Source organism: Alligator sinensis, unplaced genomic scaffold (genome assembly GCF_000455745.1).
Source record: "Alligator sinensis unplaced genomic scaffold, ASM45574v1 scaffold301_1, whole genome shotgun sequence".
Taxonomy (NCBI): domain Eukaryota; kingdom Metazoa; phylum Chordata; order Crocodylia; family Alligatoridae; genus Alligator; species Alligator sinensis.
Window position 1 is genome coordinate 2,497,287 of NW_005842035.1, and position 12,144 is coordinate 2,509,430.

The 12,144-nt window shown below is 44.8% G+C and overlaps 1 protein-coding gene across 3 annotated transcripts in view; it reads left to right on the plus strand.

The window, feature by feature from the left end:
* DIS3L2 (DIS3 like 3'-5' exoribonuclease 2) overlaps positions 1–12,144 on the plus strand; it is a 236,453-nt gene that overhangs the window by 25,567 nt on the left and 198,742 nt on the right. For all 3 annotated transcript variants that reach the window (XM_025202717.1, XM_006022439.2, XM_014519372.2), the window contains 2 exons: positions 4,216–4,269; positions 8,501–8,602. In XM_025202717.1, the coding sequence (XP_025058502.1) occupies positions 4,216–4,269; positions 8,501–8,602 (156 nt within the window). The remainder of the gene's footprint in view (positions 1–4,215; positions 4,270–8,500; positions 8,603–12,144) is intronic.

Below are 12,144 nucleotides of genomic sequence, written 5' to 3' on the forward strand. Positions count from 1 at the left end.
AAACAGAGACTGTATGAATTTCAGGTATCTGAATTCAGTTGTCTGTTCTTATGGAAAGGATTTGTTGGAGTCTGTCCCATGATCACACCTGTCTGGGGACTCCCGTATTGATTTGTCACGCTGTTGCTTTAATTGAGTAGTTGAACAAACTGTTTAGAGTCAGCTAATGGATGCTGGCTGTCTATTAAACAACATGAGCAAAAGGGCCTTTCAGCATCTTAGGGGGCTGGACTCGATGATCTCACAAGGTCCCTTCCAGCCCTTACTGTCTATGAACCCTTGCCAACATTATTCACCAGTCTAGGTCAAGGGCTGGGTGAGCAAAGCGAGCAAAACTTCTTGGGCGTCGGGGTCTAGATGGGTAAATGCTCCTGCTGATTTACAGAGGCCCTGAACTGTCATCAGAATAACTTCCCGTAAAGAAAGCAGTTTCTTCAGAAGCATGAAGACTTGAGGGGGGGAGAAAGCTGATTTCTTTATGTAGTTGTGGGCTGTTTTTAAAGCTGTTCTCAGCACTGGCTCGATACTTAAGAACTGCCCTTTTTCTGTGTTTTTACATCACAAACCAATCTGGGCACGCATGTTATGAGCTGCTTGATTTGGGATGCTTGACGTCTTGTCGAAGCATCTGTTGCTCTGGTTCTGCAAGAAGAGAGAGAGTTGGGAAATCCTGTCTTCTGCGACCTGTGAGGAGTGTAACAAATTGTAATTCCTCGTTTTGGTGGGTGTGAGAGGTTGACCTGAACTATCAGAAAATGTTTTAGAAACCTGGCTGCAAACCTTTCCCCTCCCAAAATCCTGGCTGGGCTGACATAAAAACACTGATAAATATAGCAGCTATTGTTTGCAAGTTATTGTAAAATAATACAGCCCTAGTGTGTGACATCATGAGACCCTGCAGCCAGCACCTCGGCCCCGAATACACACATGAGAACAGTTGTTCTCTGCAGATGGGGAGAGCGACTGGTTCCAGATATGATATCACAGCGTGAAATGTACTACATTGTAAATAGGATTTTCATAGGCACAGATAACGGGACCCATCTGCTTTCGAAGATAAACCTTGGGAGTTCCTCGCTTAAGGGAAAGATCGAGAGAAAAAGTATTTTAATGCTACTTGACATCAGTTTTGAGGCTGGGGGTAATTATATAATGTGTATAAAATGTAAAGAGGCCTTGCAGCGGTGATATTCAGCCATCACGTGCAAATCGAGTGCTGGTGTGTACAGACCCAGTTAGGTGCCTTATTGGCCACGTGTGCAAAACATGATTTTCCATTTGTACATGAGATACTGGCCTGTGACTACCTGCAGCAGCCTGGGCCTGACTATCTCAGGGAGGTCCTTTAGCATGACAAAGAGTGTTCCTCCTTTGCTCTGGATGTACAAGCTCGGAGGCTAGATGCAGGCACTAATGTGGCCGCTCTTTTTCCAGTCCATGCAGGTAGTTTGGGTCTCTCCGTGGCACTGCACTGTACCCCCGGGAGATGTATTCTTTGCTAAACACTATTTCCCCCCCACCCCCCTGCCAACACGTTCTCCCTTGTGTGGCTCTCAATAGCCACCTCCTGTTTCCAGCTTATCAGGCTGGTGATTTGATAACTGACTATAGAAACAAGCTTTTTTTTGTGCGTTTTCATCATTGAAATGGGTTCCAATCCTAAAGGAGGCTATTCCTCGCACATTTACAGTGTGCTAGGTCTCATTTTGCTTGAGCATGGCTCTCTCAAAGGGCGCTCTCTTTGACGTCTTCCATGGTACAAACAACCCAAGGAAATAAGTAACTAGTCAGAGTGTTAATTCTGCAGCAAATAAGACATTTTGCAGCAAAGAGCACAAATCAGGTCAAAAGGATATAACGCATGATTATAGAGCTGATTTTTTTTTTCCCCCCTCCTGGTGCTGATGGTTTTAAACTTTCAAAAAAACCAAAAACCTTTCACAAACTATCAAATTCTTCCTTGAGCCAGCAGAAGTTGCAGATGTGTTCAGCTTATTTTCCTGGAGTCAGAGTGCTTCCCAGAATACATAAATAAAATAAAATAATATGCTGCAGTGAATTTATAAGGAAGCAGTTCCCATAAGAGATTCCTGTCATTGCTAAACACAGAAGTTTGAATGCAGATGGAATAGATTTTATATAACAAATTGAAGACATTATCCCAAATATATGGATGAAGAAAGCTTTAACGTTTCATTCAAAAGGAAAAGCATTTACTAATGCAGCTATTTAGCTATAATGCTATTTCATTTTTTCCTAAGACTAACATTTATTTAGTTTTAACTGCATCTGTCTGATTGCAGTTCCTGTGACACTCTTGCAATTGAATATTCATTATTCTAAAACAGCCCATAATCTGCTGTTTGCACTTTCCTTTCTTCTCTAGTAGCTAACGTGCCTGAATACAAGGAACAGAAATGCTTCCTTTATGTTAATGACAGTATGACCTGTTGTAGGGGAATCGAATCCTGACTTGGCAAATAAGGAAGAAGAAAGTGCATGTCCTCTAAGTGTGTTTGCACTTATTTAAATTTAAATGTGGCTAAACTTGATTTAAGCCTTTTGGATCTCAAATGCTTTTTTTTCTTTTTCCAAATGCTTTTATTTTAGAAATAGCTTTTCAGTTTTCCCTTTAAAATATCTTTGCCATGGAGTTATTGCTACTGTCCGTGTTAGTGAGCAGTTCAAAGGCACAGCTGGACTCCAGGAAGGCTTTCACCTTCTGGCAGGAGCCACTGAATGAGGAAACATTTCTTCTTTTCTTTCCCTTCTGCCTTCAAAAGTGTGTGTGTGTGTGTGTGTGTGTGTGTGTGTGTGTTAACATAAATGCATCTTATACATATAACGAAATGAAGTCTTTTAAAAGCAAAGAGTGTCTCACCAAAACCAGATGAAAAGTAGGGGACTGTTCTATTCCTATTATTTCAATTCCTGAATATAGTATAGGGTTTGTGGCTGTTGAGCTCACCATGCTCAGGTGCTAGGGATGAAGGAGGGCCTGGGTGATTTCTGCTGATTGGATAGTAGCAGCAGATAAAACCTTCAGAAAGTTCCCCTCTAACCACTATCTGTTTTTTATGGTGACATGTTTTAGAGCCATGGGAAAGGGTGGCCCTGGAGAAGGTATCTGCTTTTGGGATGAGCATTTTGCATGTCAGTAAAAAATGTATCTGATAGATTTGACCTTGGGTGCACAATAAAACCTGAACGCAGGGAGATATGGAATAATTAACTTGTCGCAATATGTTTAAATTACTACTTGCCTGATAACACCCTTTGCCTGAAAATACAGTATAACCTCATAAATCTGGCACATTGGGGAGTAGCAGTTGCCGGTCCGGGAGCAGCGAAGTAAAGATCACAGTCTATCATAATACGGGCAGCCCCCGCGTAGCACGCTTAATTGGATCCCGAAAAACTGTGTGTTAAACGGAGTAATGTTAAGCAAAACCTGCTGCCAGCTAGACAATGCCCGTGAGCGTTATAATGAAACTCGCTGAGCGCCAAGTGGAATCTGGTCTCAATGTAGAACGAGCATTATAGCGCTAAGCAGCGGTTGCCTGTATCTCGAACTCGCGCTCAGTCATGTTGCACATGTTGTGGTTGTAATGCAGCTTGCTGTCTTCTGGCAGGTAACTTAGATTTGGGCAGGTGCATTCATCTTTTTGTACAGTCCCAGTCCTGGTGGAGGCATGGTCCCCAACCGGGGCTCCAAGGTGCTACTGCAGTACAAATCCAACAGTAAAGATTCTTGATCCAACACAGTGACCAGGTTTAATGCAGTGTTGCTACGGCTGTTGGGAAAGACTGCGTAACTGAGAGGCTAGGTATTTCCCTTAAAACTTAAATACTTTAAAAGGAGGAAAAAATACTGGTCAACAGAAAAATTAACTCTTGAGAAGCATTTTCTGAAAGTGCCTTTCTTTGTGGTGTAAGGTTGGAAAGAATGGCATCTGAAACCCTGACGTCTGCCTCCATCGAAGGTGGGAATCGGAGAAAGCTGATGCATCTGAATAAGCCCATCCATTGCGTTGTGGTTGGACGTTGCCTAGATGTGAAGGCACTAATATCAAAACTTGAGAGAGATCATGGAAATGCAGATGCATCTTCCGTGTTTCCCTGTAAATACAGTGCTTATAACTGCTCAACTGAACTAATATTCTTTTAAAAAAATTATATATTCTAGACATAATCTTGAACCCTCTTTTTCTTAAGGGCCCATTGAGGATCAATCCAAAGAAATACCACGAAGCCTTCATTCCATCTCCGGTAGGTATAATTTACATCTCTGCTAAGCGTAACACTCTGGAGTGCTTAAGTGAATGTTTATTAAGATAGCAGTGATACTATACATGAAATGTCATTTAGATGTGTGTAGCAAGATAAATCAGTTGGGAATCAATTTAAATAAATCCTGAAGATATGCACGTAATCTGAGGGAAAGACAGAAAACCCCAAGCAGCAACTTGTTTTTAATACTGTAAAGTGCTGTTGAATGTGTCTGAACTTTCATCAAAGGGGGGATGTGTCCTTCTAGCTTACTGGAGCCAGCTGAACCCAGGTTTGAGGACCACCAGTTAGTGTAATTGTAAACCCTTGGTTTATGGCTACAGAGGGTTTATAGATTTTCCACTGATTCAAGCTAATCTTCCCTAAACAAATATGCTCTCCACTTTCAATCTGCTGCATGAGCTAATTTGAAAAGTCGGTCCAAAAGTAACGCGTGTGATTCTTTTTAAGGTGCCTTTGCCTGTGCAAAGTGTTTCGAGTTTGGCTTGGGGTTTGCTGCCGTCACATAGGCCCATTCTGTGCCGCTCTCCCCCTTCCTTTGTCACCAGAATAGAAAGACACTTGTGCTTTCGAGGCCCTCAATTAGTCAAGGTTACCTGGCAGCTGGTGTAGCCGAGGGCAATCATTTGGAAGTGTCTGAATCAACACTTTGGTGTTGATGTGGAAGTGAGTTGCCTCTTGAAACGAGGTTTTGTTTGGGTGTAGAGTAGAAACCCCCCCTGCTCCGTCTCAGGCAGTGAAGTGCTGGTGGCATTGATGTCTCTCCTGCTTCTGGGCATAATTTTTTTCTGAGCCTGGATTGAAAATCCAGAGATCTCTGCTCACATCCGTTGTTGCTCAGTCCTTGATGATGATGACTTTAGCCTCTTTCCTCAGGGAAGGACTTGCATTACGTAGTGTGATGCAATGAGAGAGAGACTTAAAATTCACTGGGGGAGGAGGTACTTTTGCACAGCTGTTTGCAGTGCTTTTGTAAAGTAGGCTTTAGTGTGGAACAGGGAAAGGAGTGGTAGTCCTTTCTTTTTGCTTTCTCAAGTAAGGTAGGTGTAGACTGTTAAACATATTCCCATAAACCACACAACACGGGCAAAATACTAAGTCCAGCTGCAAACACAGGAGCAGCTGAATTTGAAGCTCTATCCTTCATTCCCCCTGGTGCTTAGTGATTGCCTGGTATAGTCAGGCAGCGGGCTTGTTGCCTTGTGTACTGCAACGCATGGGCACTGCAGGTTAGTTAAGGATATTCTGGCCATCGTTTGCGGTTTCCTTCCCTTTGTGGGTTAAATCGCACCAGCCACTCTATCTCCCACTGGGAAGGAGCATCAGCACCTGGACAAAGAGGACTCTGCCCAAGGTGGAGATGGTCACTGTGAAGCTATGTGCCGGGGGACGCATCGTTAGCATAATGTTACCCTCCATCAAGGGCGTCGGGATGGCTCACAGCCCTGTCGTCCCACAAGACTCTCCGTTGCTGCCAGATGCTGAAAGAGCTACAGCTGTGAAAAATCTCCATCCTTCCCTTGCAGCTGGCCAGGGCAGAGCCCCCTGTTCGTCAGCCCCTGCCTTGGCTATGATTTCATTTGGTTCGTATGTAGCAGCTGGTCACCTCAAACACCATGCGTCTCTGGTTGTACGTTGTCCCAACTGCTGCTATTGTGTACTGTCTCGCGTTGAAGGCAGAGGGAAGGGTCCAGGCTTGACCTGATCTTTAACACGTGCCACGGGACGAACTCCGCTCCGCGCTCTGCAGTCTTTGCCGCTCGCAGTAGCTGTGCTCTCGTGAACGGTGGAATTGTCAACTGCAGGAGGGAGTCTCTGAACGTGAGGGATGGAGCTGTCTTGGCGGCCGGCCCGTGACTGTGGAACTCATTTCCAGAAGAGATTAAAATGACCGCAAATCTCCCTGCTGTCAGATAGAAATATAAAAGACTACTACTGTTTTCTGAGAAGGCGACATAGTCGTAAAATACCTTGCCGAATGGGAGACGGATGCGGAGGGTCCGATCGCCTGCAGTAATGTGCCCCGCAGCTAATACAGCGTAAACAAAACACCTAGGCATAAGTGTAGACCTTTTAAGTTATCCCAATATTGTTTTGCAGCTGAATCCCATTTTAATAACATTAGCAACATGAAACAGCAACTGACTGTCGTGGGGGGGAAGAGTTGGTATGGTGGAAAGAGACAATAAAAGGGAAATCCCAGACATTTTTGGAAATGTGCAAGTTAACCCCTTGGACCACAAATCTGAGACTCCAGGTAAACAAATGTTACATTTTTTTATGGCAGTTTAAGTGGCTTATGCAGGAAAAAGCTTTAGGCCAGTTTTTAATTACAGCCTCTCTAGGAGGCACTGAACTAACCCATGTAGAAACACGTATACCTGAAGAAATTGTTTAAGATGAGAACTTTTGGCGGCAAATCAAAACAAAAAAATCCCTCCTTGCTTTGTCTGGCAGCATAATTTTAATTAGTTGGCATAGTACAAACCAGTGGTGCTGCTGGCAGACACAGAAGCTGCTTTTATATTTTCTTGCAAAGTTTAATAAAAAATGTATGGAGCAACCACATTAGCACATTTACCAACCCTGTCCTGCAACGAAGCAGTGTTAGGGCAGTAGTTGTATAGCTACTTTAAAAAAAAAAAAAAAGGCATTTATCTTAAGAGGGGCCGTTGAATTTTCCTTTTTGTATATATGGTATTTCGTTCAGGAGCTGATGGGGGCAGGAAAAAAGAGTGAGGACCATATGTAAAAAATCTGGTCGTCTTAGAAGAGCAGTTTCTAATTTGAATTATGTTGGTCCAAAAAGCTTTGCAATTTTTCTGCATCTTGTCATGGGAGGCAGCTTTTGCACAGCTGTTGAGCTGCTGCTGCTGCTTTTTCTTCTAAGACTCATTTGCTGTCTTGGAGAATGGCTTTCGGTTCATAATGGCAGCGCACCACCTCTCTTTGTTTCACCGTTTTGGAGCCTAAGCAGGGCAGAATACTTCTGTGATGTTAAATCCTCTTAGGTTTGAGACTGGATAAAATGGCAATTGCTTTTACCAAGTGCTACAGAATTGTGAGCAAGTGGTTGAAGAACCACCCAAAAAAAAAGAAGGAAAGAAAGAAAAACGGTGACTAAGATTTTAGTTCCCTTGAAGTTGGCTTTTCTTGTGGTTATGAAAAATAATTAAAAAAACATTACAGCCAAAAGAAACCCACGGTTAACTTGGTTAGGAAAGAGAATGAAGCTGCGTGATTAGAAAATATTTCTGAGTGCACAGATTAATACTGAATGCTTATTGTTTTGCGTGTTCAAGGTGCGTTACAAGTAGCCATGCAGAATAGCCTGTGTTGAATTACACGGAAGCAGAAATAAAGGCATCAGGAGCACTGGAGAGTAACCAGACAAAATGGAGTGCGTAAAAGTAAACTGTCCCCTGCAAAAACCTTGCAAGTCTGTCACGAAATCTTTAGACTGCTTTACCTTTCTTCACCCCTTCTGGGGAAAAGCCCCTAGCCAAATCTAGATTGTGAGCAGAACATCAGCTGATCATGGTGTGTAGCGCAGCAGCAGCTGTTACGTAAAGGCGTGAATGCAGAGAGGACGGGTTTTAACATGACTGTTCCAGCAGAAGGTCTGGTCTGAGTCGGCATTGCCAGGTCAACATTTCAAACCGATTTTATGTCAAATATGGGGGGGAAAATGAAATTGGTTGTCTCTCTTTTCAAAGTACCAAATGCCTTCAGAGCATGACTTCTTTCTGACCTCCATGGGTCTTGTCCATGGCATGCCGCTTGCAGCTTTCTTACCCAGGACCGGGAAGCATGGGAAGTTCTCGTTCACCTTTTAACACTGCTTTTCAGGATTCCCTAGCACTTTATTCAAAGAGCGGCAACTTGAGGGATAGAGCTCCCCTTTCCTAAGAGTCGCTGGAGGGGAATTATGCTGAGGTTGCAGATGATACATTTTGAGGGCTTGGCTTTGTCTCATACACTGTGTGGAACTACTGTGCTGTCATGCACACAGGAGCCGATTTGCTAAGAGAGACTCTCTGTTGGAGGATGTCTTGGTGAAGTTTAGCTTCTGTGTACACCTGCAGTGCCTCCGTCTCTCCAGCACGTGCGTTCTGTTTGCCATGACAGCAGAGCTTTTTTAAAACGCTTGTAGCAAGTTGAACCTTGGCTTTTTGGTCTGGTATTTATTCTCTTTGTCCTCTTCCTGTAGGATGGGGCACGCGATATCTTTATCGATGGAGTGGTCGCTCGCAACAGAGCCCTGAATGGGGACATTGTGGTGGTGAAGCTGCTTCCCAAGGAGCAATGGAAGGTCAGTCCAATGTTTATCTCTATGGCTTGCACAGAAAGAGCCTTTTACAACATCCTCCTCTATGCATGTTCACATATGGCTTTACTAATGAGCGTAAGAACTTTATATAACCCTATCTTAGATAAATTATGACTTAGATTCATAGATGTTAGGGTCGGAAGGGACCTCAATAGATCATCAAGTCCGACCCCCTGCATAGGCAGGAAAGAGGGCTGGGTTCAGATGACCCCGGCTAGATGGTTATCTAACCTCCTCTTGAAGACCCCCAGGGTAGGGGAGAGCACCACCTCCCTTGGGAGCCCGTTCCAGACCTTGACCTTAGGCTTTAGCAGATTAAAACATTTTATCTTTTAACTAGTTTATGACTAAAACATTAGACCACACACTTGGGGTGGGAAATAACTAGCTCCCATTACTTTGGAAGGCCTGTGTCTTGCCCAGGTTACTAACCCAGAATGGGAGTTGTGGCCCTTTGTTTTCTACCAACCTGGCTTCATGTATTGGCATTGAGTGATTTTGCTTGGCCTGATCCGGCCTGCCAAGGGGTTCTGTCCAACCCACAGAGGTCTCCTGCTCAGCCCAAGCACAGGGAGAAGGCCAGGCCATAGTGCATGCAGCCGGTTCTGCCACCCCCGGACATGTGGCATGGCAGCATGGTGGCCAGACTCAGCTTCTTGGCAGCCCCCTCTGTGTGGCTGCTGTTGCCAGTCCATCCCGCACCCGCCACAATGGGCACTGGAAGGAGTTGGTGGGCAGGCGGGGTCTCCATGGTGGGTGGGCTCAGCTGGACGGATGAGATGGGGCCACGGGTGGGGTGAGGAGCAGTGTCTGGGAGCAGGTTGGGTGGCGATAGGGCTGGGATTGCAGGATGGTGTCTGCAGGGCTGGGGCCTGGGGCAGAGCCGTGATCTACTACCCGCACGTCTTTGCCTGCGGAATGGGCACTCATCACAGGGATGTGCGGGGAACAGACCATGGCTCTGCCCCAGGCCCTAGCTCACGGCCCTGCACTGGTACTGCCCTGCGATCCTGACCCCATCCACCCATCCCACTCCTGGATGCTGCTCTCTGCCTGCCTGCTTCCCCGTCCCATCTTCCCAGCTGAGCATGCCTTGCCCGCAGGGGTCCCTGGCCAGTCTTCATGGAGACCCCCACCCTCCTGCTCCATCTGGTGCCCTCAGCGGTGGGTGTGGTAGATGGGCCTGAGGTCAGCGGTGGGGTCGAGTAGATGGGACTGAGGCCAGTTAGGGTCAATTGCTTCCCCCATCCCTGCTGCCGCCACTCCAGGGAGGGTCAGCGCACCCTGTGCCTGGCCCACCACAGCTCGCCAGAACTCCTTAAGTGGCTCTCCAGCCCAAGTAATTGCCCACCCCTGCTTTATTTTGTGGGGCCTGGAGAGCTTATTTTGTTCCAACTCCAAATCTCACAATGATTCCAGCCTTCAAACAAACTCGTAATGTGGAATAACTCAAACAAAGTAAACAGGTATTGCTTTATCGCTTGTCTTCGTATCCTGCAGAATTTTACTCGCCGAGTGCTGTCTGTCTTCCTTCTACCTGGCTGTTCTGCTTGCAGGTGACAGAATTGCCATATATTCTCCAATGAAAATATTTGAATTTTTAAAATTCCTTTCAAGTGTTTGAAAAATGACCTCCGGTATCCAGGTTGTAGCCGTATTGGTCTAGAGGAAAAAGCAATCTGGGCTCATGGTAGAGGTGATATCTTTTATTAGACCAACTTGCTGGTCTAATCAAAGATATCACCTCTACTGTGAGCCCTGATTGAAAAATGACCTGTAAATTTAGTTGAATAGGTGCAGTCCTGGATTAGACAAATGAAATAGGTGCCTGTTCTGTAAGACTAATATCCAGACTGTCTTGAACAGTTTGAGTCCTTTAGGATAGCAGGGTCTTCCCATTCCTCAACTACCTTCATGTCCTCTGTTGGAAACAGGCTAATATGAAAAGCTTTAAACTTGCATATGCAAGGCCTTCAGTTGAACATTAACTGGAATCTTTCGACTTCCATGCTTTTAGAGGGCCAGAATGATTGCATGGATATTTTTAGAGCTTCATTCTTTCCTCAAGATAATCCTGAAAATCCTCTGAGCAGAAGACTCAGGTGTATATTGCACAGCGTTTCGGTGAAAATCCATTATTCGAAGGATACTGCTGCTGCCTGAGTATTAAATGGGAAGCAAACATGATATAAGTGAAAGTAAAGCTGAGTTCATTAGAGTTGTGGCTGTTGTTGTCATGGTTGGATCCCCAAATGCATATCAATGCCAAAAGATCAGTTCAGAATGTTCTTCCTGTTCTGGGCAACACATGAAGGAACACAACGTGAATGGAGGTGTGGGGTCTGACTGGTAACTGAGAAAACTTTTATCTTCGTAGTATATAAGTCTAACTGTTCCACTGTGAAGTTCGCAAAATTAAATAGGTGAATCGTACAGTAATGCATGAAGTCACACAGAGGGCTAGTCTGTTTTAGGCGTATAGGTTGTAGCCGTGTCGGTCTAAGGACACAGGCAGACACGATTCTTTGGGTAAAACCGATGTCTTTTATTAGGCTGACTCAAATAGCTGGAAACATTCTTCTTAGCAAGCTTTCAGGCTCAAATACCCTTTGTCAGGCTGGGGAAGCATGTGCAGATGGTCTGTGTGCTCCATCCTGGAAGAGCACAGACCATGTGCAGATGCTTCCTCAGCCTGATGAAGGCGAGGTGTGCCCAAAAGCTTTGCTAAGAAGAATTTTTTCCAATATTTGAGTTGGTCTAATAACAGGTGTCAGATTTATCCAAGGAGTCTTTCCTGCCTAGTCTGTTTTTTGCATTCAGGGGTTGACTCAGCCTTCCAGCTTCATAAGTTCCCCGGAGTCTCTTGCTACTCATTTGTGTTTGTATTAGGGTCTTGAAGAAGGTACCACAGAGTTGCATGGAGATTTGTTATCATGTTGCCAGGTAATTCTCACTGATTGGTGATAGATGGCAGCTAGCCATTTTCAGTTCTTTTCCCTTCATTTACCCATAAACTGCTGCGTTTACCCATAAGCTGCAACTCATGTTAGCCTAAGAAATATTGCTGTCCCATTGGGCATTTTGGTTAGGAGCTGTGATGCCTCTACTATTTCTTTGAAAAATACAAATCAAATGTGCAGTAATGTGGTGAATCTCTGAGGATACCTTGAAAAGTACACAGATTTGGTTTGCTAGACTGTCACTTTGTATAGTAATGGTTTTTTGCTGTTTACTATTCCCAAACCAATGTTTTGCACTGCACTGAAGACTGGATTTGTGTATTTTTTTTTTGTTGGTAAGCCTTGATATCACAAAGGATTAGGTTGTTAACACATCGGACTTATGTGGCAGCGACTTCGGTGCTCTAAAAGGTCTGGAAACAGTGTTGCGGGGTGGCTTTTCCTAAATCAGGTGGTTCCTTAACCCAGATTGCATGTCCTAAAGACGCCCCTTTTTGTTGTGTGCTGGGCTTCTGCTGCATTGTAAAGCTCCAGTGCTGTTTTAGTGCACATGAGCCCTTTCCC